This window comes from Talpa europaea, assembly GCF_964194135.1.
Source record: "Talpa europaea genome assembly, chromosome: 15".
NCBI classification, from domain to species: Eukaryota; Metazoa; Chordata; class Mammalia; order Eulipotyphla; family Talpidae; genus Talpa; species Talpa europaea.
The window spans coordinates 41,923,608-41,950,788 of record NC_140083.1 but is presented as its reverse complement, the minus strand read 5'-3'; the positions used below and the strand labels follow the sequence as shown (position 1 = coordinate 41,950,788).

Sequence of the window (27,181 nt, the reverse complement as noted above, 5' to 3'; positions counted from 1 at the left end):
CTCACCAAAAACAAAAGCCCAGGACCAGATGGATTTACAAATGAATTCTGCCAAACATTCAGAAACGAACTAGTGTCTATCCTTCATAAACTCTTTCAAAAAATTGAGAAGGAAGGGATAATACCAAACACATTCTATGAAGCCAACATTACTCTAATACCAAAACCGAACAAGGACAACACACAAAAAGAAGACTACAGGCCAATCTTTCTAATGAACACAGATGCAAAATTCCTCAATAAAATTTTAGCTAACAGAAGCCAACAATGTATCCATAAGATAATTCACCACAACCAAGTAGGATTTATTCCTGGGACACAAGGATGGTTCAGCATCTGAAAATCAATCAATGTAATCCAACACATAAACAAAAAGAAATATAAAAACTATATGATAATATCAATAGATGCGGAGAAAGCTTTTGACAAAATACAACAGCCAATTATCATCAAGGCCCTTGAAATTCTCGGGATACAAGGAACATAACTCAACATCATAAAGGATATATATGACAAGCCCATAGCCAATATCATTCTCAATGGTGAAAAGCTGAAAGCATTTCCATTAAGATCTGGAACAAGAAAAGGATGCCACACCACTGCTTTTCTATATACTACTGGAAGTCCTAGCCAGAGTGATAAGACAAGTGAAAGACATACAAGGATCTCAAATGGGGAAGGAAGAAGTAAAACTATCACTATTTGCAGATGATATGATAATATACAGAGAGAACCCCCAAAAACTCCACAGAAAAACTAATCAAACTAATCAATCAGTTTAGTAAAGTAGCAGGATACAAAATCATCACACAAAAATCAGTAGCCTTCCTATACATAAACAATAAATCTGAAGAAGAAATCAAGAAAACCATCCCTTTTATTATTGAAACAAAAAAAAATCAAATACTTGGGAATAAACCTAACTATACTACAAAGCCATAATCATCAAAACTGCATGGTATTGGAACAAGAACAGACATACAGACCAATGGAATCGAATAGAAAATCCAGAAATAAACCCACAGATTTATGGTCAACTAATCTTTGACAAAGGAGCAAAGACTATGCATTGGAGCAAAGAAAGTTTGTTCAATAAATGGTGCTGGGAAAACTGGGTCGCTACATGCAAAAGAATGAAGCTTGACCACTACCTCACACCATACACAAAAGTCAACTCAAAATGGATTAAAGAACTAGACATAAGACCTGAAACCATAAAATACATAGAAGGAAATATAGGCGAAACACTACGGGATTTGCACATCAAAGACATCTTTACAGACACATCACCCAAAGCAGTGATAGTGAAGGCAAAGATAAACAGCTGGGACTACATCAAATTAAAGAGCTTTTGCACAGCAAAAGAGACAATAACAAAAACAAAGAGAAACCCCACCAACTGGGAGAACATTTTTGCACCCAACACTAATGATAAAGGACTGATCACAAAAATCTGCAAAGAGCTGATGAGACTCAGCAACAACAAAGAAAATAATCCAGTCAAAAAATGGGCAGAAGAGCTAAAAAGAAACTTCTCTGAAGAGGAAATGCAAATGGCCAACAGACATATGAAAAAATGTTCAACATCACTTGTCATCAGGGAAATGCAAATCAAAACTACCATGAGATACCATCTCACACCAGTGAGAATGGCACATATTAAAAAAACTAGCAACAGCAAATGTTGGCGAGGTTGTGGAGAAAAAGGAACTCTCCTGCACTGTTGGTGGGAGTGCAAACTGGTCCAACCACTATGGAGAGCTGTGTGGAGATTTCTTGACCTACTAAACATAGAGGTTCCATATGATCCAGCAATTCCACTCCTAGGTATTTACCCAAAGGACACAGAAACATCAATTCCAAAGAACACCTGCACCCCTATGTTTATAGCAGCACTGTTTACAATAGCTAAGCTTTGGAAACAACCCAAATGCCCAAAAATAGATGACTGGATCAAGAAGATGTGGTACATATATGCCATGGAATATTACTCAGCATTCAAAAAAGATAAACACATGCAATTTGCAGCAACAAGGATGGCGCTGGAAGGGATCATGCTCAGCGAAATAAGCCAAAAAGAAAAAGAAAAATACCGGATGGTCTCACTCATAGCAGGAATCTAGAAAACTTAAATAAGGGACCAGGAAAATGAATATAAGAAAGTGAAAATCAAAATCAACAAAAAACTATGAACCAGAGACACTTTTTGGGGGGTGGAGGGCGGGAGGGGAAGGATTGGGGTCAGAATGGGGCGTTTGCAATTGTATGGGGGAATATAAAAATAAAATTTATTATTTAAAAAAAATAAATTAAAAAAATAAATAAATTTTGAATTAAAAAAAAAAAGAAAACCATCCCTTTTATTATTGAAACAAAAAAAATCAAATACTTGGGAATAAACCTAACAAAAGAGGTAAGGACCTATAGAAGGAAAACTATAAAACACTGTTAAAAGAAATAGAAGAAGACACAAAGAAATGGAAAGACATCCCCTGCTCATGGATTGGAAGAATTAACATTATCAAGATGGCCATCCTACCAAAATCAATTTACAGATTCATTGCTATTCCAATAAATATTTCAATGACATTCTTCAATGAAATAGAACAAATATTGATGAAATTCATATGGAGCCACCAAAAACCCCGTATAGCCAAAGCCCTTCTGAAAAAAAAAAAGAAGGGAATGGAAGTATCACACTCCCGGACTTCAAACTATACTACAAAGCTGTAATAATCAAAACTTCATGGTATTCGAAAAAACAGACACACCGACCAATGAAACCGAATAGAAAATCCAGAAATAAACCCACAGATTTATGGTCAACTAATCTTTGACAAAGGAGCAAAGAATATGCAATGGAACAAAGAAAGTTTGTTCAATAAATGGTGCTGGGAAAACTGGTTCACTACGTGCAAAAGAATGAGGCTTGACTACTGCCTCACACCATGCACAAAAACTAACTCAAAATGGATTAAAGAGCTAGACATAAGACCTGAAACCATAAAATATATAGAAGCCGAAACACTACATGACATACACCTGAGTAACATCTTTAAAGACACATCACCCAAAGCAGTGATAGTGAAGGCAAAGGTAAACAGCTGGGACTGCATCAAATTAAAGAGCTTCTGTACAGCAGAAGAGACAGTAACCAAAATAGAGAGACACCCCATTGATTGGGAGAAAATTTTTGCACACAACACTAATTATAAAGGACTGATCACAAAAATCTTTGAAGAGGTGACAGAACTCAACAAAAACAAAGTAAACAACCCAGTCAAAAAATGGGTAGAAGAGCAAAAAAGAGACTTCTCCAAAGAGGAAATGCAAATGGCCAACAGGCATATGTATAAATATTCAACATCCACTTGTAATCAGGGAAATGGAAATCAAAACTACAATGAGATACCCTCTTACACCAGTGAGAATGGAAAATTAAAAAAAAAAAAGCAACAACAAATGTTGGTGAGGATGTGGAGAAAAAGGAACTCTCCTGCACTGCTGGTGGGACTACAAACTTGTCCAACCGCTGTGGAGGGCTGTGTGGCGATTCCTCAACCTCCTAAAGATGGAGCTTCCTTATGATCCAGCAATTCCACTCCTAGGTATTTACCCAAAGGACACAGAAACATTAATTCTAAAGGGCACCTCCACCTCTTATGTTTATAACAGCACTATTTACAATAGCTAAGCTATGGAAAAAACCAAATGCCCAAAAATAGATGACTGGATCAAGAAGATGTGGTACATATACACAATGGAATATTACTCAGCAATCAAAAAGGATAAACTCATGCAATTTGCAGCAATGTGGATGGAGCTGGAAGGAATCATGCTCAGTGAAATAAGCCAGAAAGAAAAAGAAAAATACTGGATGGTCTCACTCATAGGATAAATTTAGAAAACCTAAATAAGGGACCAGCAAAAAGACTAATTATAAAAAAGTGAAAATCAAAATCAACAAGCAACTATAAACCAGAGACACACCACGGGGGTGGGGGGGCAAAAAGAAGGGAGTAAGATCAAAATAAAGGTGGTGGTAATTGTATGGGGACTAAAGCCAAGATGAAAATGCATACATTGTGCAAAAATGAAAAATGATGTAAAAATATATAAAATAAAAAAATATTAATAAAAAAAGAATTTGCGTTTACATTTTTGACTTGCAACAAAAATCACTTATAAACTAAGTAAGTATTCCTAAACCTGAAGAAGTAGAAGTTTCAAAACATGTCACTATTATTTGGTAGCGACACAGGTGGCTGGGACATTCTAATGAAAATCCAGGAGTAAGGGGAAGGAATGTCTTCAGAAATTAGCTGGACACAGTCATGTTAAATGTTTCAGAAAATGTGTCAACATTGTTGAAGCCAAGGCTTACTGACAGTGCCTGCAGCCATTTCTCCCTTTTTCTTCTGGATCTCACTTGGTAATCATAGGGGACTTTTCCACATTGCCCCATGTGCCAGTGTAGTCTGCAGGATTACATCAGGAAAACCCAAGAGAACCTACTGGAAATAATAAGATAGTTCAGTTAGGGCAATAATAGTAATGGACACTTCACAAAGCAGTAATTCAGTCAGCCAACACCCACAAAATTGCTCTCACTCTCTGGTTAAAAAGTGCCCAAAAAATTTATTTGACTTTCCGTAAAAAGGAAAAGATTGAAATCTAATGAGGGTGGGAAAAAGGCACTTTTTATACTCTGCAGCGAAAGTGTTCATTTTCATCAATATTTTGGATGACATTTTGGCGGTCTATATATCCAAAGCTTCTTAAAAGGGCACTTCTTAAAGGAAGGAGTTAAAATCTGCTTCTAGAATTTAGCCTAAGGAAATAAGTCATTGAGCACATACCCAGATCCATATGCGAGAGGCTGCCGTTGACGCACTGTTTATAACAGCGACAAATTGGAAACAACTTATGTGTTCATCAGTGGAGGAACTGTTTAACTAAATTATATTGCAGCTATTAAACATGATGAAGCAGGGCTTTCCATCAAGCTAGAAAAACGTCTGTGATGAATGTTTATAAACCAGCATGGATAGCACAGTGCCAGTTGGTTAGTGCGTGTGTGTGCATGCCTGTGTGTGTGTAACCCTGAAGAGATGTACTCCAGAATATTAAGCTAAGCTCGGCTCTGGGAGATGAAACTACGCATGACTTCTATTTATTTATACATCTCCTTATCTTAAGAATTTTTTTTTTTGTATTGAGTATATATTACTTTTATCATCATGAGGGGAGGGTGGGAGGAAGAGCTCATTTTATTCTAGAAAAATGAAACCAAGTCAAAAGCTCAACAGAGAGTACTCAGTGTGAGAAGACCTGGCCTCTGGCCTCTGAAAGTTAGTGTGTGGTTGACAGAGTGAGGACAAAGCTTGTGATTTGTATAAAAATTGCACTGGGTCACTCCTTAGTGCACCTTGGTCCTCAGAGCTTCACCACTAGGATGTTCTTGGAGCATCCTGACTCTTGGACTGGGGTACATCTGCCACCTTGGATAGCTCCTTTTCTGTCACCATGCTCTTGGATACTGGGATCCGGTAGAAAACATGCTCTCTCATTCCTCCCAGCACATCATCACTGAGCCACTTCCTGGGTGGTCCCCTGAGTGCCCATGTCCCGCTCGTGATGCCTGTTGCTAACATGTTCTTTTCTCCCACTCTATTTCCCATCTTTGGCATTCTGCACCTGCAATTCTTGGCATTTTCCTTTATATTTTGCTTTCTCTTACTTACATGTTTTCTTAGAAGCTGGGGGGGAGAGGATTTAAATAAAAGGAACAAAATTTGACCTGGTTTCTTTTATCTCTATAGTTATTTTGCACAATTCTGTAAGGGAAAAAAAAGTCCCAAGAATAATTAAGCCTCTGCTTTGCCTGAACTCTGCCACAGCTAGGGAAACGCCTTTAGGATTCAGCTTATTCATAATTGCATGGCATGTAAATAAAATATTGTCATGTTCCGTATTCTGTGATATCTAAAGGCTCTTGCTTTTAAATGCTTGTTTCCATTGAACTCACTATTGTGTGTGGATTCAGGGTTTACTGAGTAAAACAGTGTAACAGGTTTTCATTTTAGTTCTCTGCAGGCATTGAAGTTTGTTTTTTTGTTTTGTTCTTGGAATCACTATTTTTTTGCTAGTTTTTCAAAAGTTTTCCTCACCACCATCCATTATACCCCTTCAACCCTTCCTTCCCCCTCCCTTTTAACTTCAGAAACCTTCCTTCATTTACTAATGTCCATTGGGTTTATTGTTTGTTTTGTTGCATACAAGAACTGGGATGTAGGCCAGAGGTGCAGGGGATGAGAGGATTCCCCAGAGAAAGAGTGGAGTGCAGAACAGTCAGGTTCACTGAAATATATGGCTAAGGGGAGCAGCGGGTAAGACAGGAGAGGTCTGCTGTGCCCTATGTGGGAGCTCCCTGGCCAGGGATGGAACTCAGGCAGCAGTGATGATAGTGCTGAAACTTCACCTCTAGGCCACCAGGGAGGCCCTATTATCCTCTGATTTATATAGATATTTTGCTTTGTCTAATCATCTGCTATATATATATATGTCTGATATTGGTCTTTGTCATTCTGACTTGCTTTACTAAACATATTTACTCCAACTTTTTACACTTTGCTGTAAATGGCAACATTTCATCTTTCTTTATGACTGCATAATATTCCATAACATGGTAGACCACAACTTCTTGCTCCAATTTCTGTATTTCTGTCATGGACACTTACGAGGTTTCCATGTCCTGGCCATTTTAAATAATGCAGTGAACATTGTAGAGCATTTTGAGGATTGATGATTTCAGGTTCTTTGGATAGATGCCCCAGGGTAGTGGGCATCTGGGTCATATTGTATTTCCATTTTTAGTTTTTTTATGGTAAGTCCAGATCATTTTCCAGAATGACTGCACCGTTTACATTCCTATCAACAGTCTAACAGGGTCCTCTTTCTCTGCATCCTCTCTAGCACTCATTATTGGGAGTCTGGTTTACTAGACTTGAAGACTACAGAGTTACATGATTTTTCCACCTTCAGATATCAGTACTTCTCTAAATTATTTATGAGCGTTTTATGATATTGCTTCCAATCATGTAATTCCTTAACTATTATTGTTAGATTATAAACTTTTCTTGTATCCTGCTTTGTATAAAGGTAAAGATTATTAACCCAAGTAAACCTGGACTGTTCTCCATTCTATAGTAAATGACAACCGTATAGGACAAGAACAGAATATTTGAAAGTTATGGACACGCCGTCAAATAAAATCCCTTGCTGACCAAGACAAGTTTCGTACTCTCTTATACCCTTAAAGTAGAGCAGAACCTAGTCTACTTTTTAACCAACTCTCGGACAAATCATTTAAATTCAGCATTTTAGATTCAACAGATGTATCTGTTGTGAGATAGGAATTGCAATATTGGTTTTGCAGGGTCAGTTGAGACCTCATTTTGTAAATACTTGGGAAATAAATGTAAATTGGATACATATTAACAGCAAACTATTGGGTTGTCAGAAAAGTCATGGCATATCTTTGAAAAAAATGCATCATGATTTTTTTGACAATCCAGTAGTTCATAGACTTACTCACCAAAAGGCTGGCACCAGGAATTCTAGGAGGCTGCATATGTAGACAGGCTATTGAACTGTAACCATTGTAGATGCCATACAGAAGTTATACTCAGATGGACATTTCCCCAGGTTCTCTCTTATCCAATATTTCATCCGCTGCCCAGAACACAGACCTCCCCATCCCAGATCCTCATGTGACCTTGAAGTATCATATTCCAAGAGAAGCCACTTCCTTACTTAATACAGAGATTGCCTGTCCGTAAGAACATATCCAACCAGTGACTATCAGAAGACTCTTGTGTTTGGACTGGTCATTCTGCCCACTAGGACATTTTCCCCAACCTTTTGTTCTACAATACAGTGTCCGCTGGCCCCAAGGACAATATTGGTTGCCATGTGTATTCCTAGTCAATGCACAAACCATGTTCTCGAACTCACAACTCTAGCATGAAAGCACCAGGCAGAGTGATTTTGCTGCTTGCATTTTTGTCCTGATTTGCAAATGAAACCTGTTGGGCTCTTTTGTTGAAGTAATTACCTCACACAAAAAACAACAGAAGCCAGTTGAGAGAAGGGAGGCTGGAAACTTTGTGTCCATGGAACCTGACCTCCCTTCTCATTCTCAAATATATCCCTCTGTGCAATAGCCTTTACCTCTCAGCTCTTTCCTGCTCAGACCACACCTATCTCCTTTTCACCCCAAGTATGAAATGACAAAGCAAGAACCAGGGCCTCCCTGGTGGCCTAGGGATTGAGTCTCAGTGCTGTCACCACTGCGGCCTAAGTTCAATCTCCCGCCAAGGGAGCTGACCCACATAGGACACAGCAGACCTCTCCTGTCTCGCCCGTTGCTCCCTTCAGCAGTGGATTTAATTAAGTAGATCCACCTCTTCTGCTCCCCACTCCATCTCTGATGAATCCTCTCACCCCCGCACCTCTGGCCTGCACCCCAGTTCTTCTACACACACACACACACACACACACACCCTAACAAAGCAGGAACCAAAGACAAGGCAGTCAGTTCATTCAACCTGTGGTCATTGGCAGTATTGTTTTATTTTAATATAATAATATGGAATGACTATACATAATTTTTTAATTACTGCAGCCTTTAACTTTTCATACAGCTTTCGGTCAGATTGCTACAAGTGAGCATAAATGCTCGATTAGGGGAACCTGGTGTCCTTGGGCCGCAGAGGGCACAGCTTTGCACAGATAGAGCATGCTATAGACTCTGACCTCCAATTAAAATACGCTGATATTTTCTCCAGAGAGAAAGAAGTATGAATAACTGGAGACTCTGCTTACTTTCTTGGTATTAACATTTTCCAAAGTCCCTCAGGGTAACCATTAGTTACTCCGATGAATGTAAAAAATTGGTTTAATTAATTAAATTTCCTAGTGGGAATATTGGTAATCATGTGTGAGTGCTACTCTATAAAAGGATTGGGCCTGATACATTTTAAGCTTTCTCTTCGACTGTTTTTAAATTTAAGCTGCCAAAGCAGAGACACTTGGGTTTTTTTTGTTTTTTTTTTTATGCTTTATCTTGGTGTCTTTTGACTCAGTAGAAAGACTAATGATCCCATTTTGAGTTGCTCAGAGAAGCCACAGAGTTCAAAACTGAAGAATTCTTCTCTGAACAATTAACCATTTCAAGAAGACTTTACCTGTATTTATCCTGAGAAATGACTACTAATTCAACTTTGCATCAATAGAACTTCACAAAACGAATTGTTTTTCAGTTTCCTGTCATTTCAAGGTCTTGTTGGGTGAGTTAGGCCTGTTGTAGAAATTATTACTGAGATATCTTGCTTTATTAAAAAAAAAACCCAGCAGTTTTATTCATAGATCAGTCTTTAAATTTATTTATTTATTTATTTATTTATTTATTTAAGATTTATTTATTTATACAAGCACTGGGTACAGTCAGAAGCGCGGGAGGGTGAGAGAATTCACCAGAGCCAGAGCGGGGAGCAGAGCAGGCAGAAGGACCGAAGTACACTGCTGAGGGGAGCAGCGGGCGGCAGGAGAGGTCTGCGCGCCATGTGGGACCCTCCTCCGGTGGCCGGGGAGCAGCCAGGGATCGAACCGGCGCTGCAGAGGCTGCAGGCAGCTTCGCAACCCAGCGCTCAACCGCTGTGCCACCGGGGAAGCCCCAGTCTTTAAATTTAGACCAGTTCTCATCTGTGTTGCCAACTTTTTCCATCTTGATGTTTCACTTTTCCCTCTTCCTAGTGGCCTAAGAAATGTCTTCTGAGAAAGTAGGACCTGCCTTCACAGCAGCAGAACCCTAGGGCTCCTTTCCCCGGATTTGCCTTCTAGTAATACCAGAGTTGACCTAGTTTTTTGGCACAGATAATTGCTGTCAAGTCAGTGGGGCTTCCTTCTGCCAGGTCATGTTCTTCTGTCCACGAGAGCTGAGTGTGCAGCTGGATTATCTGGGAGTTGAGTGTGCAGATGTGTGACTAACACTGACCTGGAGGAAGATGCACCCAGAGCCTGTGTAGATGTGGCTGCTCTTCTCGGCCCTGTTTTTCAGGACTTATCTTCAATGAGCTCCTTACTGATGCCAAAGGCTTTCTGAGAACAAGCTGCATTTTGTTTTGTTTTGTTTTTTATCATTTCATTTATTTATTTTTGTGTAGAATAACTGTGGTACAGGCTAGAGGTGTGGGGGGTAAGAGGATTCACCAGAGACAGAGTGGAGAGCAGAAGAGGTGGATATACTGAAATCCACTGCTGAGGGGAGCAGCAGGCGAAACAGGCGAGGTCTGCTACGCTATGTGTGGGTCAGCTCCCTGGCCGGGGATCGAACTCAAGCTGTAATGGTGATAGCACTGAGACTGAACCTCTAGGCCACCAGGGAGGCAGACAAGTTGCATTTTGTATACTTGTTCGACGTCTTAATGGCAACCAAGTTTCTGTGGTTGACACCGCTCTGTCCTACCTCCCCTTTCTGAGAAAAAAAAGTTTTTTTTTCCGATTCTGAGAAAAAAAAATTTCCATGCAAAATTTGCCCCAAGCAACTGTCCTGTTTGTCACCAATAGGAACATCTTCATTGAAAGCAAGAGAAATTGAAGGAGCAGGAGCGTAAAGGACTCTGTGCCTGAAATGGAAGTGACAGGGCTTAACAATATTGTATAGCTTCAAATATTCTTCAGGAAAGTGCATGGGTTTTAAAGAGCTGAAATTGAAAATGAAAGCCTTGCATAGTGGCATCTGCCTAAGTCCTGGGTGTGTCTGGTTTCCTGGCCCCTTTCGTGGAGAGGAGGGGCCTAAGGCTGTGTCACATTGTGCTTGGAATCCCTAGTTAAATGTGACTGTGATGAAAAATGTGCTGAGTCAGGTTTTATCAGCCATGTGCATTTTTGCAGGAGCAATAAATAACCTGCCAGATGAAGGGGCTTTGAATACTATTCATAAGCCTGTAAATACTCTATGGTGGGAAAGAGGAAATGAATGACAGGTGTCAGGTTTTATATCTCAGCAAAAGAATACATCTTCTCAAACATGTCCAGGCAATGAGGCAGTGGTAGCAAAATTAGGTCTTTTTGTATTGACCCTGAATGCTAAGGAGAATTAATCACATCGAATGATCGAGTCATTCCACCAAATGACTGCAAAATGTGATACCTCTATAAGTGTTAAAAAAATAAAATTTAAATATGTTGAATAATTAAAAAGCAGATTGGTTCTTAAACAACAGCAAAATTAGCATAAGCATCCGGAGGACAACTCCTAGGAACACAAAGCGTTTTTCCTTAGAGTAAATGAGAGTATTTCTATGCAAATCCTTTGGAAACAGAGATTGTTTTAAATTGTATTGGTTCTGTGTTCTATCATTTTTTCCTTATGTTTAGTCCAAAAGGCTTTTTAAATTATAAATTAAAGACTCATTTTTTTTTTTTTTTTTTTTTTTTTTTTTTTTTTTTTTTAATGCGAGTCAGGGTCTCGCTATGTTGCCCAGGCTGGAGTGCAGTGGCTATTCACAGGCGCGATCCCACTACTGATCAGCACGGGAGTTTTGACCTGCTCCGTTTCCGACCTGGGCCGGTTCACCCCTCCTTAGGCAACCTGGTGGTCCCCCGCTCCCGGGAGGTCACCATATTGATGCCGAACTTAGTGCGGACACCCGATCGGCATAGCGCACTGCAGCCCAGAACTCCTGGACTCAAGCGATCCTCCTGCCTCTGCCTCCCGAGTAGCTGGGACTACAGGCGCGCGCCACCACGCCCGGCTAAAGACTCATTTATTTTGCCATCGTTGGTGGTTTTTAAAATAGTTTGCTACTAGCCAGGGGTATCTTTTGTGGATTTGGGGACAAATATCAGTGACTGTTACAGCATTCTGTGTATTGAGTATCTTCTGATGCTTAATGTTATAAAATGATGTCTCATTTAAAGTAGAAAGGTCCAAAGAAAAGTCATGTAAAATGATGAAAAGGTTAGAAAATAAACATTAAAATGATGAGATTTTGAAGAGTGCTTTGCCTTAGGTTTTCTAATGTTCGATGAACTTAAGTAGACTTCTCTAGTTACTGTGATCACCTCCAGATTTGGTATTCCTTATGCTGCTTGAGGTGGGATGGTTGTGCAATATAGATAGTACTGATTTTGCATTTCTAGAACATTTGTAGAATCGTTATCAAACTGTTCAGTTCAAGAACTTCTTGGAACCAAGAACAGACTGCCGTCATGACATCCACAGTGATCATGATCTTGGTCAAGGACCCAGGAGTGGATGTATTTATTCTCTATAAAATGTCTTCTATTAAAAGTAGAAAATCAACATTTATAAACTGGCCCTTTGAAAAACTGACATCAAAATGTGCCTTTCTCTTGCACGCAGGAAGAGTTTAACGGAAAATCTGACTCCCTCTTTTTCAATGATGGGCAGCGAAGGATCGACTTTGTTCTAGTGTATGAAGATGAAAATAAAAAAGAAACCAATAAGAAGGGTTCAAATGAAAAACAACAGGTAAGTTTTTAATGTTTTTTGCCTTTCCTATTTCTTATAATATTGCAAATTGTAAAGCAAGTCCTGTTTTAATATTAGCAATAAAGTGTTTGAAACATCACATGCCAAACAGACCTTCCTGTTTTTCAGCTCATCATTCCCTCAAGGCATGTTAACAGCAGTCCCCAAAAAATCTTTTTTAAATTTGAAATAGAAAGTTCCTCAGGCTCAGAACCTCAGTTGGTTTCACAGCTGAAGGCAGACTTGCTTTTTTCTTCTGTACAAAGTTGGAATTACACCTTGTATCTTGTAGAGAAGATGTATGTTAACAGCACACTTGGCTATTTACAAGTAGGTGAGATGATTAATAATGACAGCAGGTGTAATCACAAGTATCAGTGTGTCCTCACTTTGTGCCTGGTTTATGTGCATTTTTTGTCATTAATTCTCTTAATCTGGGAGGTGTGCTTTATTTCCATACCATCATGGATGACACAGTTGACTCAACCCTGAGAGGTGAAATGATTACTCAGGATGACAGGCTCTGGTGTAAAAAGTGGTGGGTCCATGGGTCAGACTCTTGTCTTGAATGTAGACCTGTGTTCTTGACCTCTCCCATTCCTTCACCTCCCTTCTTTCCCTTTTATCCAGTTCCAATCAGGCTGCTGCTCCCTCCCTTTCCTTTGCTTCAAACTCTTTCAGGTTAGAGGGCTATTTTTTTTGGATTTGGAGGTATTAAAATATTTAATAGACTAGGATTATAACAACTCTCTGGAATCCAAACTGTAATAGAAAAAGGAGAGAAAGCAAGAGAGAAAGAGATAGAACATAGACATAGGTCACTTTTTTAAAAAAAGATTTATTTATTTATGCACACAATAACTGGAGTGCAGGCCAGAGGTGTGGGGAGTGAGAGGATTCACCAGAGACAGAGTGGGGAACAGAACAGGCAGATCTACTGAAATACGCTGCTGAGGGGAGCAGTGGGTGAGTCAGGAGAGGTCTGCTGCGCCATGTGGGTAGCTCCCTGGCTGGGGATCAAACTCGTGCTGCAGTGGCTGCGGATAGCTTCATAGGTTGCATCTTAACCCCTTGCGCCAACAGGGAGGCCCAACATAGGTCACTTTAACCTATTTTAAAATCATTCCCTCATTCATTATAGTAAGTCTTCACTTAATGTCATGGATTGGCTCTATAAAATGGTGACTTTCAGCAAAACACTATCTAATGAAAACAATTTATCCAAGGCTAATTGACGTAAACAAGAATGAAGTCCCCCTGACATATTTCTGACCACAAAAACACCACCACACTTATAAATAAAGACCCAGAACACTTCTTGTACTCAACAGTCATTTGTATTCATTCACCGTCCACTCCATTTACTCTAGCTCAGGGGCCCTCAAGTCTGTCCCGGCACCTCTGGGTACAAGGCTCCTGGGAGTCAACCCTGGACAGGAGCCGGTTCCATGACAGGGAACCTTCTCACACAGACCCACACTCAGAGTAGAACAGTCAGACATGCTATAATCAACTCAACATGAAAATCTTTGGGGTGTAGGAAAAACTCTTGAACCTGCAGAAACCCCACCTAGATATGGGGTAAGCAGCCAACTCCATACAGACATCGGATGTTCCAGGCGGGAATCAATTTTTTTCCCCATCAACACCAAAACAAAGTTGAACAAAGCAATCTTCTTCAAGGACTTGCTGTATTTATTTTCATTTCTTTGTTCACATCTGTCCCACTCTGGGCTTTCTCTCTGAAATATATCAGTCTTAAATCTATTGATTTCTGTTCATTTTTTCAAACTGGATGGTGAACATTTAAAATGAAGCAATCAGTCCTATTTTATTTACATTTATTCATTGATTTATTCATCCACTTATGTATGGATGTATGTCTTGGTCTCTTTAGTGAGGGATAATAATTTCCTGGTTCATAGACTGAGTCCAGGCCTTAGAAGTTTATATTTTCCTGGTTCATAGACTGAGTCCAGACTTTAGAATCTCATATTCAACTTCTAATCCTGCCACTGTATTATTTGCAGTAATTCTAGCCCAGTAACAAGCTAGTCCTGAGTTGTGATGGCCCTCACAAGCCAAGTGTGGCATCCCTGTGTGGGACAGTGATTTGAAGGTATGACAAGGGTTTTTGTTCACTGTGGTCATTCGCCCAGGCTGACAGAGGCTCTGCTATATTCACAGATACTTGTAAAGCTGTCCTGGATATCAGCCTTAATGGTAGGCAGGACAAGAGAGAGGATGGGGAAGTACTACTATTCTTTACCTCTCAGACTTGGAAGTAACAACAGTGATTGTTTCCATATTCTACTGGCCAAATCCTGGGAATGTGGAGAATGGGACTTTTTGGTTGTCCAGCTTTTTCTCAGTAATAACTCTGCCCTGTGGAAAGGAACACAATTCATTGGTGCACTTATAGTTTGTCTTTGTCACAATTACTAACTGATCATGTGGCTTGTGTTTACTTCCTTATCAATATTGAATTTTATTATCTGTAAGATGCATGTTATTTTCACATTTTGACATCTCTGAAATCAGGGTACAGTCTACCAATGGTATATCACAATTTCATCAGCTGAATTTTTTCTTACTGGTACATCAAATACTGGCTCACCATGTAATCACTGGCATCTTAAATTCAGAAAAATGAGACTCCCAATGATTATGGCTAAGATGAAATAAAATAGTCTATATAGATACATAAATTTGCAGTACATATTAGCTAATAGATGTTCATTCCTGTGACCTCCCTTTTAGTTGGAGTTTTTCCTAATGCAACACACTGGGGTGAAAAGCCGTGAATTTCCGTCTTTTATTACATAAATTTATGTCTAAATTAAATAGCTTAGAATATTTTACCATTCTCCTGTGGCCACCAGATATATTCTGTGCCAGCATAGTCTCTACCATCAAATATTCATTAAGCGTCCATATGTCAGTAGAGCTCAGCTCTACGTAAAGTAAGTTCAGCAAATCTACTCCATTGAAGTAAAAAGGAAACAGTTCTGGTTTTAGACAAGAGCTTACTGTCATGGTGAAGGGGCCCTGGAGCCGCTTACATCATTAATAAGTTTTGCATTTTCTTTTCACAGAAACATAGGTCTCAGGGTAATTCTCATAAATCAGGAAACAAGTGATCATTCATTTTCACAATCCCAGACTCAGGAATTGAAGTGCTGTTATGTTGGTTTTGTTTGTTTAGTTGTTGTTTTTTCACATAGAAGAACAGGGGTGCAGGCCAGAGGTGTGGGAGGTGAGAGGGTTCACCAGAGACAGAGTGGGGAGCAGAACAGGCAGATCGACTGAAATCCACTGCAAGACAAGAGAGGTCTGCTGATGCCTATGTGGGTCAGCTCCCTGCCTGGGGATCAAACTCAGGCCACAGCAGTGATAGCGCTGAGACTTAACCCCTAGGCCACCAGGGAGGCCCTGTTATGTTGGTTGTTACAAGCCATGCTTTTGAGGGATCTCGATTCTCTATTTGTTCATATTAATTTAAAGACTCCACCAGAATTCAAAGTTCAACTTTGGTATTACATTTCTAAATTGTATTACATTTCTAAATTGTACTGATTTCCTACAGAAACAACCCAGTTGTCTGTGCAAGGGTCTGATCTGAAGAGTGTTGTTAAGGGGAGATGGGCAATGAAGAAAGAGAGAAGGGATAGGAGCGTGGACATCAAAAAAAATAGAGGAATCAATGGCCATGTCTTCCCATCAGCAAAAGAGAAAATATGTTTCTAAACCAACCTCCAAATAGCATATAACTGTCCATTTTATTAGTGAAAATACTTAGAGACTTAACACCTTGCGTTGAAAAACAGAATTGATTTACATCTAGATACCGCATCAGGGTGATAAGTTGTTTCAATAATATGTGCTCATTTAGTCCAAATTGTCCTTGTTACAGAATCAGTTTGGTTTTTTACTGCAAATAGCAGGAAACCCAAACTCAAAAAGACTTAAATGCTGTCAAAGGAAATAACAGTTTTCTCATTTAAGAGGTAGCCTGGAGATAAGACCATTTCTGGGCTAGATAATTTATTGGCTTAATGGGGTCATTGGAAGTGGAAGTTTCTCCCATCCTGCCCTGCCAGCCTCAGAAGGTTGGCTGTTGCTTTTTGTTTTGTTTTGTTTGCATTGAAGAACTAGGGTATAGGCCAGAAGTGGGGGGCGGGGGGTGAAAGGATTCCCCAGAAACAGAACGGGGAGCAGAACAGACGAATTGACTGAAATCCACTGCTGAGGGGAGGAGCAAGCAAGACAGGAGAGGTCTGCTGCTCCCTATGTGGGTCAGCTCCCTGGCTGGGGATCGAACTCAGGCCATAGGGGTGACAGTGCTGATACTCAACCCCTAGGTCACTGGTGAGGCCCATTGGCTGTTCTTTTTTAAAATTTATTTATTTTTAATTATTTTATATATTTTATATCATTTTTCATTTTTGTACAATGTATGCATTTTCATCTTGGTGATAGTCCCCATAAATTCCCACCACCCACTCACTCATGAACTATCACCATGGTCCCTGTGCTCTTCCCACCCTTGCTAGCTGTTCTTTAAAAAAGCTTCACTTTGTTCCATGGTGCCTGCTGCATGTCCAGGCATCTAGAGGCAGAAAGAGGGTTTACTTTTCTTATGACCCTAGAGGGGCCCTCTGCAGACATTGCTGTACACTTCATTGTCAGCCACTCAGCGCCATGTGCAACAAGGTGAATGGGGCTCTCTTCCTTGGAGCACACTAATGAAGACTCACCTTTCCTCTCCTGGGTTCCCTGATGCCCCAATACCTAAAACCATCAGGTATTTTTTTTGTAATAATGAGGGAGAGAATGATTGGTCAGTAGACAGGCAGCAGCGTCTGACATAGTACATGGTTAAATATATCTGAATATGTTTTATCTATATGGTGAAGAGCAGAGATTTTAACTAAAACAAATTCCTTATGTTTCTCCACCTCCTTCTGCTCAGTTCTTTGAATAATGCTTCCTCTGTCTCTTTTTGCCCTAGAACTGCTAACACATGCCAGAACTTAACTATTTTGAATTTTGTTTACTTTGGTACTTGGCCTCCCTTCAAACAGAAGAGTTTACGACTAAATCATGGGTATTTTGGGTCATTCTTATGATGGTAAAGATGTTGATGGGGTCTAAAGTAGTGGGAGAGCACAAAAACTGTGCAAACAATACTGTGTGTGTTTATGAATTAGTTTTGTCAGCAAAAGCCATTGCAAAAAGTGGATGCAAAAGTTATTTCCTTGAAGTTGATGAAAAGGACATATGTAAGAGTATCCACCAACATTTCTTATCTGATCTTGCGAGTTCTTTAGCAAGTGGCCGTAGGAACTGAACAGTAGAGACCATAGAATAAGAGATTTATTCAAATGATCAACCAAACTAAATTATATCCAAAATAAAATAATGCAAGATCACTGTAATCGTGTGAGCTTTAAAATTTGTTACCCAGGGGCCTCCCTGGTGGCACAAGGGGTTAAATCTCAGCACTATGAAACTATCAGCAGCCACTGCAGCACAAGTTTGATCCCAGGCCCACCAGAGAGCTCTCTGGTACAGCAGACATCTCCTGTTTCGCCTGCTGCTCCCCTCAGCAGTATATTTCAGTAGACCTGTCTGTTCTGCTCCCCACTCTGTCTTTGAGGAATCCTCTCACCCCCACCTCCGCACCTCTGTCCTACACCCCAGTTCTATGCAAATAAATAAATAAAGTAAGTAAGTAAGTAAATAAGTAAGTAAAATCTGTTACCCACTGCTTGAAATGAGTTGTGAGGGCAGAGGTGTTTGCATGGAAGCTGAATGAGTCCTCTTTGGAAATGTTTATAAGTTCATCAAACAGTTCTAGAACAATGAGCACAGCCCATCACTCCATTTATGGAGGTCTTATATTTTTCTTAAAAAGCTTATATAGTAAAGCTTTATAACAATGACCATGAAGATCATATATATATATATATATTTATTTATATTTATAATAATTCTATTTTTTTTTTAAAGATTTATTTATTTATTTATTTATATAAGCACTGGGTACAGTCAAAAGCGCGGGAGGGCGAGAGAATTCACCAGAGCCAGAGCGGGGAGCAGAGCAGGCAGAAGGACCGAAGCACACTGCTGAGGGGAGCAGGGGGCGGCAGGAGAGGTCTGTGCGCACATGCACATGTGGGACCCTCCTCCGGTGGCTGGGAGCAGCGGGGGATCGAACTGGCGCCACAGAGGCTGCGGGCAGCTTCGCAACCCAGCGCTCAACCGCTGTGCCACCGGGGAGGCCCAAGATCTTACATATTTTATTAACTATTCTATTCAAAATTTTTGTTGCTGTTCAGAAACACTTAAAATTGTACTTTGTGGTTTATTGTGAGTAAAAATAGAAGCGTATTGATTTTTCTAAGTTCTAAGAACTGTGATAAATGCTTTTAGTTCTGCTACATTCTTCTGTTTCTTTTAAGATTTTTACTTTTTGTTTCGTATACTTTTCTCTCTCTTTTTTAAATTAGCTTCCGTTATTTTATATTCTTGCTTTTTTATTTTCACAATAAAGGAATTCTCCCCTTGGGGGTAGTCACCATAGTTCTCCCACAGCAGCGCACCCATAGCCTTCTACCATACTCTACTGGGTTCACCTCTAACCATTGGGTCTCCCCTATCAGGAGCCCTCCTTCCCTTCCCTCCATCCTTGTATGCCTCAGACCTGTGGTCAGCTTTCAAGGGTATGTTTTAAAGTTTGTCTTTGTCAGATCCTTTGTTTGTTTCTCTATATTCCAAATATAAGTGAAACCACTCAGTAGTTATCTTATCCTTCCGGCTCATTTCCCTTCCAGCTCCATCCATGTTGCTGCAAATGGCATGAGTTTATTTATTTATTTTTTTTGGTGGGACCCTCGCTGGCGGCCGGGGAACGAAACAGCGCTGCAGAGGCTGCGGGCAGCTCAACTGCTGCTCCACCAGGGAAGGCCCAGAGTTTATCTTTTTAATTGCTGAATAGCATCTTCTTTTATTTTTTTAAAGATTTATTTATTTATGCATAGAAGAGCTGGGGTACAGGCCAGAGATGTGGGTAAGAGGATTCACCAGAGACAGAGTGGGGAGCAGAACAAGCAGATACCAAAATACACTGCTGAGGGGAGCAGAGGCCAGACAGGAGAGGTCTGCTTCACCATGTGGTTTTCTCTCTGGCTGGCCAGGGATTGAACTGGTGCTGCAGAGGCTGCGGACTGCTTAGTGTGGTACTTAATGCCTTGCACCTCCGGAGAGGCCCTAAGTAGCATCTTCTTGATCCAGTCATCTGTTCTTGGCATTTAGGTTGTTTCCATATCTTGGCTATTGTAAATAGTGCTGCATTCAACATAGGTGTGCAGGTTTCCTTTCAAATTAGTGTTTTTGTGTCCTTTGAGTAGATTTTTTTTTTTTTGTGGGACCCTCACTGGTGGCTGGGGAACGAACCAGCGCTGCAGAGGCTGCGGGCAGCCTCGCAGCCCAGCGCTCAACCATTGTGCCACCAGGGGAGTCCCCCCTCTTTGGGTAGATTCTTAAGCGTGTAATCGCTGGGTCAAATGGCAGATTCATTTTTAGACTTTTGGGGAACCTCCACACTGCTTGCCACAGGGGCTGGACCAGTCTACATTCCCAACAACAGTGTAAGTGTGTTCTTTTATTGCCACACCACCTCCAGCACTTCTTTGGATTTCTTAGTAAGGGCCATTCTCACTGGAGTGAGGTGGAATCTCATTGTGGTTTTGATTTGCATTCCCCTCATGGTAATTGATGATGAACATTTTTTCATGTACCTGCTGGTCATTTCTTTGAGAAGTGCCTTTTTAACTCTTCTGCCCATTTTTTGATTAGGCTGCTTGTTTTCTGCCAAATCTTAGTGGAAGGCTTTCATTTTTTCACCACTGAGAATACTAGCTGTGGGTTTCTCATATGTGGTTTTTATTGTGTTAACATATACATTCCATTTATCCTGAGTTTTTCATGGGTTTTCATCATAAATGGATGCTGACTCTTATCAACTGGTTTCTCACATCTATTGATATGATCATATGGTTTTTATTTTCCTTTTTGTTGATGTAGTGAATTACATTGATTGATTTTTGGATGTTGAACCATCCTGTGTCTCTGGTATAAATCTCACTTGGTCATGATGTATAATCCTTTTAATACATTGTTGGATTCGGTTTGCTAGATTTTATTGAGGAATTTTGCATCTGTGTTCATGAGGGAAATTGGACTGTAGTTTTCTTTCCTTGTGTTGTGTTTGTTTGGCTTTGGGATTAGCACAATGTTGGCTTCATCAAATGTGTTTGGACGAATTCCTTCTCTTTTAGTTTTTTGGAAGAAATTGAGCAGGATAGGTATTTGTCTTTGAAGTTTAGTAAAATTCATTTGTGAATCCACCTGTTCTTGGGCTTTTGTTTTTTGGGAGAGTTTTGATTGCTATTTGAAATTCCTTGTTTGTGATTGCTTTCTTCAGGTTTCCTGTTTCTTTCTTATTCAGTCTTAGATGATTGTATAATTCTAAGAATCTATCCATCTCCTCTAGGTTGTTGAACTTGTTTGCATATAAATATTCAGTGTAATCTCATACCACTCTCTGAATTCCTGCTGTCTGTTGTAACTTCTTCTCTTTCATTTTTGATACAATTTATTTGAGTTTTCTCGTTCTTTTTCTTAGCCTAGCTAGAGGTTTGTCTATTTTGTTCATTTTTCAAAGAACCAGCTTATGGTTCCATTGGTCTTTTGGACTGTCTTTTTGATTTCTATTTCATTTATTTTTGCTTTAATTTTAATAGTTCCTTTCTTTTTTAATAATATATCAATATGATTTTTTTTTAGATTTATTTTTATTTAGGGTATAGGCCAGAGTTTTAGGGAGTGAGAGAATTCCCCAGAGTCAGAATGGGGAGCAGAACAGGTGGATCTAATGAAATCCACTGCTGAGGGGAGTATTGGGTGATACAGGAGAGGTCTGCTATGCCATGTGGGTCAACTCCATGGCCGGAGATCGAACTCAGGCAAGAGTGGCTGCAGATAGCTTTATAGTGCTGAGACTTTAACCCCTGCACCAACAGGTAGGCCATAATATTTCGTTTCTCTTGGAATTTTCTTCATTCTTCATTTTCTATCTCCTTGACATGAGAGACAGGGTTGTTTATTTGAGCTCCTTCTTGTTTCTTGTTGTGGGTCTGGATTGCCATGTGCTTCTCTCCTAGTACTGCTGTGTCCCATATGTTCTGGAGGATGTGTCCACATTATCATTGGTCTCAAGGTTTTTTTTTTTTTTTTTGGTTTTTCTTTTATTTCCTCATTAACCCACTGGTCTAAAAGTAGTATATTGTTCCATTTCCACATTGCAGGATTTCCTTGTTTTCTTTCTGTAGTTGACTTCTAATTCCATACCTTTGTGGTCAGAGATGATACTCTGTATTATTTCAGTTTTCATGAATGTGTTGCTACTTGTCTTGTGACCTAGTCTGTGGTCAGCCCTGGAGAATGACCCATGTGCATTTGAGAAAAATGTGTATTGACTTTTTAGGGGTACAGCACCCTATAAAATGTCTGTTCAATCCATGTGGTCTAGTTTTTTGTTTAGGGTGATTGTGTCCTTACTTATTTTCTGTCTTGTTAATCTATGCATTGGTGAGAGTGCAGTGTTGAAGTCTCCAACCATATGTATTTTCTCCAATGTCTAGAGTTTTCTAGTAACCAACAAATAATGGGGTATATCATCAATAACACAAAGTCTCAATACAATAAAAACAAATCTGGTTGTTGTAAGGGAATATAATATTCTGGTATGAGGCTCACCCGGAAAGAATCCTCCATGCAGTCTTTTAACAGTTGAATGTTGAACAGACTGAACAGTTGAATAGAACAGTTGAATAGACTGAACATTGATACACTTTCTCCAAATGGAAGAAATAAATGAATAAGGAATGGCAGGAGATTATAAGGAATCAGAAGAATATAAAAATTTCCTGGGGTTTACATATTTGCCACAGATAGTCCTTGAGTTGGAAACTTAAGTTTCATACTAGGATAGGATATGTAGAAACAGTATCAGCCAGAAGGTGGTCTGACCTCAGATGTCTTTTGGTAGGTGTTCTGTCTTCTGTTTTAAGAAGTAAAATCAGGTCTAGTTTTGACTCCTTCATATTTTAGACTAAGGCAGAGACCTCTCCTTTATATTTTTATCTCCTTCCTTTGCACCCTGCTTTCATAAACCAAGATTGTAGTTTAAAAGGAATAAATTAAATTAGAATCCACAGTTTCAAATTACAGCTACAAATTGTGTTACTCGTGTAAGCAAGTTTGGTTTTATTTTTGAGTACTCCACACCAGAGCAGTGAATCCAAATCCTGCTTTTTTCCCTCCCAAATAGAATGTGTGCAGAGTTCCAAATCCTAAAACACACAAAGAAGACAGTGCAATTCTGAAAAGTAAGACCAAGTATTCCATTTTATCTTGCAAAGATATGGAGAAGACAAAAACCCTTTTCCTTTGGTTCTTCTGAAGCCTTAGGTTTGTTTGAAGAAGTTGTCATCTGCTCTGGTCCCCACAGTCACCCATATCTCACTGTTCTAAAGTGTCATCTGCAAAAGGGTACACAGTTGCAAAATATCAGCTCTACAGAGTAGCATTTAGAATGGTCTTGCAGGGAATCAGCACAGAAGAACAGCTGTTTATATGCAAAGAGAAAAAAATAAAACCCTGTATTTCTTACACTGGTCTGATGGTGAAGTCACCTGCTTTATTTGTTTAAAGTTACTAACTAGTGTAGGCCCCATTCTATACCCAAGCCAGAGTCTCCATTTCTAGAAGCATCCCAAGCTGTCCATATGAGCAGGTGAGTGTGAGAAATACTGCACTGAAATACTTACAACAGTGATCTTAGCAATGGACTATAGGTGATTTTTTTTCTTCTTAGAAAATCTGCTTTTGAAGTTACCCACAAAGAGTATTTACCTTTTGTAACTCCACCAAAAATATTAATTTAAAAAGTAAACTCAGATGTCAAGTTCAGCAAAATATTCACTTCCATTCTGTGCTGATTATTTACAATGCTCATCTTTCTTTCTCTCCCCTTAGTGATACGCATTACCTGCTTGAGTAAATTCATCAAATCAGTCTACTAACATTCAGTGTTTAACTATTAACGTGTGATTTTTTAAAGAAGGTCCCAAAGAAATAATGTATTCCCCCTTCCAAACTTTCTTGGGAGCTTAATAAATAAATAGTGCTTAGAGTAATTACACAGTAATTTTTTGCATGAATTTAATACTTTCGGCTTATTTCTCATCCATCTATGTGGGCTTGCCAGAGATTAGCAAGTTGAAAAATAACTACGTCAGCACCATCAGTACTTAATATACAGTAAAGTAGGATATTTGAAATTAATCTATGCACATAATTCAGTCATCCCAACTGACGTTTGCTTATTTATCATTACAGTATATTCAGTAATTTTACTTCTTAGACATCACTACCCTACTAAAAAATCTGGGTGACATGAAGACAATGGTAGATGGGTATTTACAGTTAGTATTATTACTGAATAATTCACAGGAAAGTGCCTTCCAATGATGACTTTATTAAGCCAAATGAGATGTGTAATCTCAGGTGCTTAGGGATAGAAAGCTTCCTTAATTATGCTAGTCTGTCCTTTGTGATTTTGATTGCTTTATTCTTTATTTCTCTGACAGCTTTATTAACTTCTCAGAAGAAGTAGGAATAAAATTCTAGTTTCTGACTTAAATAAGGGACCAGGAAAAAGAATAACTATAAGAAAGAAAATATCAAAATCAACAAACAACTATGAACCAGAGACACTCTATGGTGGGGGGCAGGGAAAGGAGGGATTGAGGTCAAAATAAGGAGGTTGTAATTGTATGGGGAATATAAAAATAAAATTTAAATAAATAAATAAATAAATAAAAATTCTAGTTTCTGGAGTAAGAAGCTATGCTCTTTTCTTTTTCACTTTGAGCTCCCGGTACAGGGACAGGTACATTCTCCACCAACAATAACAGAATCTTGGGCATCCTTTTTGTGATGTACATGAGTTCTTAATGGTCATTGTCGCTTGGACTTTACTAGAAGTAGTTTTAAAAAAGAGTAGATCTTGAGGCCTCCTTGGTGGCCTAGGGGTTAATCTTCGGGCTATCACCACTACGGCCTGAGGGCCTGAGTGCCTGAGTTCGATCCCCAGCCGAGAAGCTAACCCACATATGGCACAGAAGACTGACTGCTCCTCTCTCGCCTATTGCTCCCCTCAACAGTAGATTTCAGTAGATCCACCTGTTCTGCCCCCTACTCTGTCTCTGGTAAATCCCCTTGACCCCTGCATCTCTGCCTATACCCCAGTTCTTCTACACACAAAAAAAGGGCACATCCAGGTTACAGTATCAATGAGTTTGTTCCTATAGATATAGAGGAATTGACAGCATCATTCAATGTATAACTGGACTTTCCTAGACCTAAGAAATCTAGCTTAATCATTTTGTGCTGTCAAATACAGATCTGAGACTGTAGAACCATACATAGAACTATATCTTGTATGGAAAAGTTTCCATTAAGGCACATAATATTTAGTTAAAAGTTGTAAAATGAATAAAAGATATTCATTTATTCAACCAATATTTATTGAGTGATGGCTATGTCAGACAATATACAATTTTAATTTTCTTTCAGTTTTAACATGGAAGACAACTTTGCCCTCATTTTTTTTAAATGTCAAGAAAACTGTTGCTTATCCAAGTGTAAATTCTACAGGGAAGCAGAGATGATGATTTCATATTAAACAGACTCAGGCAATCTTAAGTCAGCAGTCTCTTCCCAGTATGTGACCGTTGGACAAATATAATACATATGTTAATTTAGCAATCTGACAACCAAGAAAATGGTTTGAACAATTTTTAAAATATTCTGCTAGTGCTTTGTGAGTTGCCATGAAAAGGAAAATACTAAGATCTGTCTTAGTATAAAGTACCACCAACGTGATGTATTAACATGCTTCAGCAAATTTAAAAAATTGTCCTATTGTTGATTTAGCTGTTTAAGTATTATAGCTCATGGTAAAATAGAGAATTTTATAAACCATTTCCAAGATCCACCAATTATCTTGTGAAACATCAAGTAAATATCTCAGGAATTCTTTTTTTAGGAACTAGATGAGAACTAAAATAAGGTAAATTAGTATGACCTTTCTGGAGAACAGTATGGCAATACAGATCAAAGAATTAAAATTGTGTATACTGTTCAACAATTGTGCTCTAGGTCTTTATCCTGAGGAAGTAACAGATGCACAAAGATTGCTCCACAAGGATCTTCATAACTATGAAAACTTAGAAACAACCGAAATAGCCAATGATTTGAGATATAGTCACAGAGACTATATTTCTGAGAATATTATCAAGCTGTTAAAATGTGATCGGAGAGAACTCTTTCCAATGCTTTCTGCATCTGTGTTATTTACATGTGCTATGAATTTATATCAGAAACTTCCTTTATTACACACAGATATGGGGCAAAATGGAGGAGATAGGAAAATGTGTTTAATGGAAAGGATGTACATGCATCAGGTATCAAAGATGGTGGCTTGAGGACCCAGGTGACCAAATGGTATAGAAAAGTCAAGGAGAGGGAGGGATAAGGAACCTAGTATTAAACCCATTTTCTGGAGATCCAGTAAGATGGTATCATTGGTGTCCCACTGGAGGGACTAAGGGGCAAAAGGGTGCAGTGTGGAGGCCAAGTGGATTGGAGTTGCCTCTTCATTTGGATGTGTGACACTAAAAAATGTTATAGGGCAGGGTATGGGGCACCCCAGGGCCCCCAAACCTGCCTGTTCTAAATAGGTTCTGCTATCCACCACATTCAAACAAAACATACCCTAGTGCATAAGACCTTCATTGGAAATGAACTGTAATATAATTAGTGTGAAACAAAAACAGAAAGACTGTAGTTTCCAAATCCAGCACTCAAAGTCACCTATCCCCTCCTGGGTAAATGTCCAGCTCAACAGGGTTGGCCCAACACAGAGCCACGGAGACCCAATGGCACAAATTTCCAGACAAGTCTGGAAGGAAAAGAGCAAAATCAAAATCACAATAAATGCTGCCATTGTTAACCTCCCCACGGGTCTCTCACCCACTCTCTCACCCACGTCTGTTTCAACCAGTCCAGGACCAAGAAGCAAGTGCAGCTTCTTCACATGTCTCTCTGCTCCACGTGCCTCCTCCAGGTCTCCTTCTGGCTCCTCATCCTCCTTCCCTCCTTCCCCAGTCTCCTCTCCAGCTTCTCCTCCCTGTTCAGCTCCACCCTCCTTTGGGTGGGTCAGGGGACCTGGAAACCCCCTTTTTTCTGGGGATACCCCCTGTTCCAAAACCAGGGCAGTGTGTGTCTGTGTGTTTGAAGACTGACTGTACTCCAGGGCTGGCTTTGTCCTGGGCTCCGGGCCATCGCCATGTCATCAAATAAGTCACTCTCCAAGGAGTCTGGAAATCACTTCATCTTCTGGATGCCCCTGAGCTACCTGATACTGGAAAATAATTAAATGATACCGCTCCTTCACTGTTCTATCCTCGATGCCCAGAAGTGAAAGTTCATG

At 39.6% G+C, this 27,181-nt stretch overlaps 1 protein-coding gene across 1 annotated transcript in view; it reads left to right on the top strand.

Moving 5' to 3' along the window:
- Positions 1–27,181, top strand: part of ANO6 (anoctamin 6) — a gene marked incomplete at both ends in the record, with an annotated part of 209,845 nt that overhangs the window by 107,623 nt on the left and 75,041 nt on the right. The window contains one exon of the mRNA XM_084255999.1: positions 12,430–12,558. Coding sequence (XP_084112125.1) covers positions 12,430–12,558 — 129 coding nt within the window. The remainder of the gene's footprint in view (positions 1–12,429; positions 12,559–27,181) is intronic.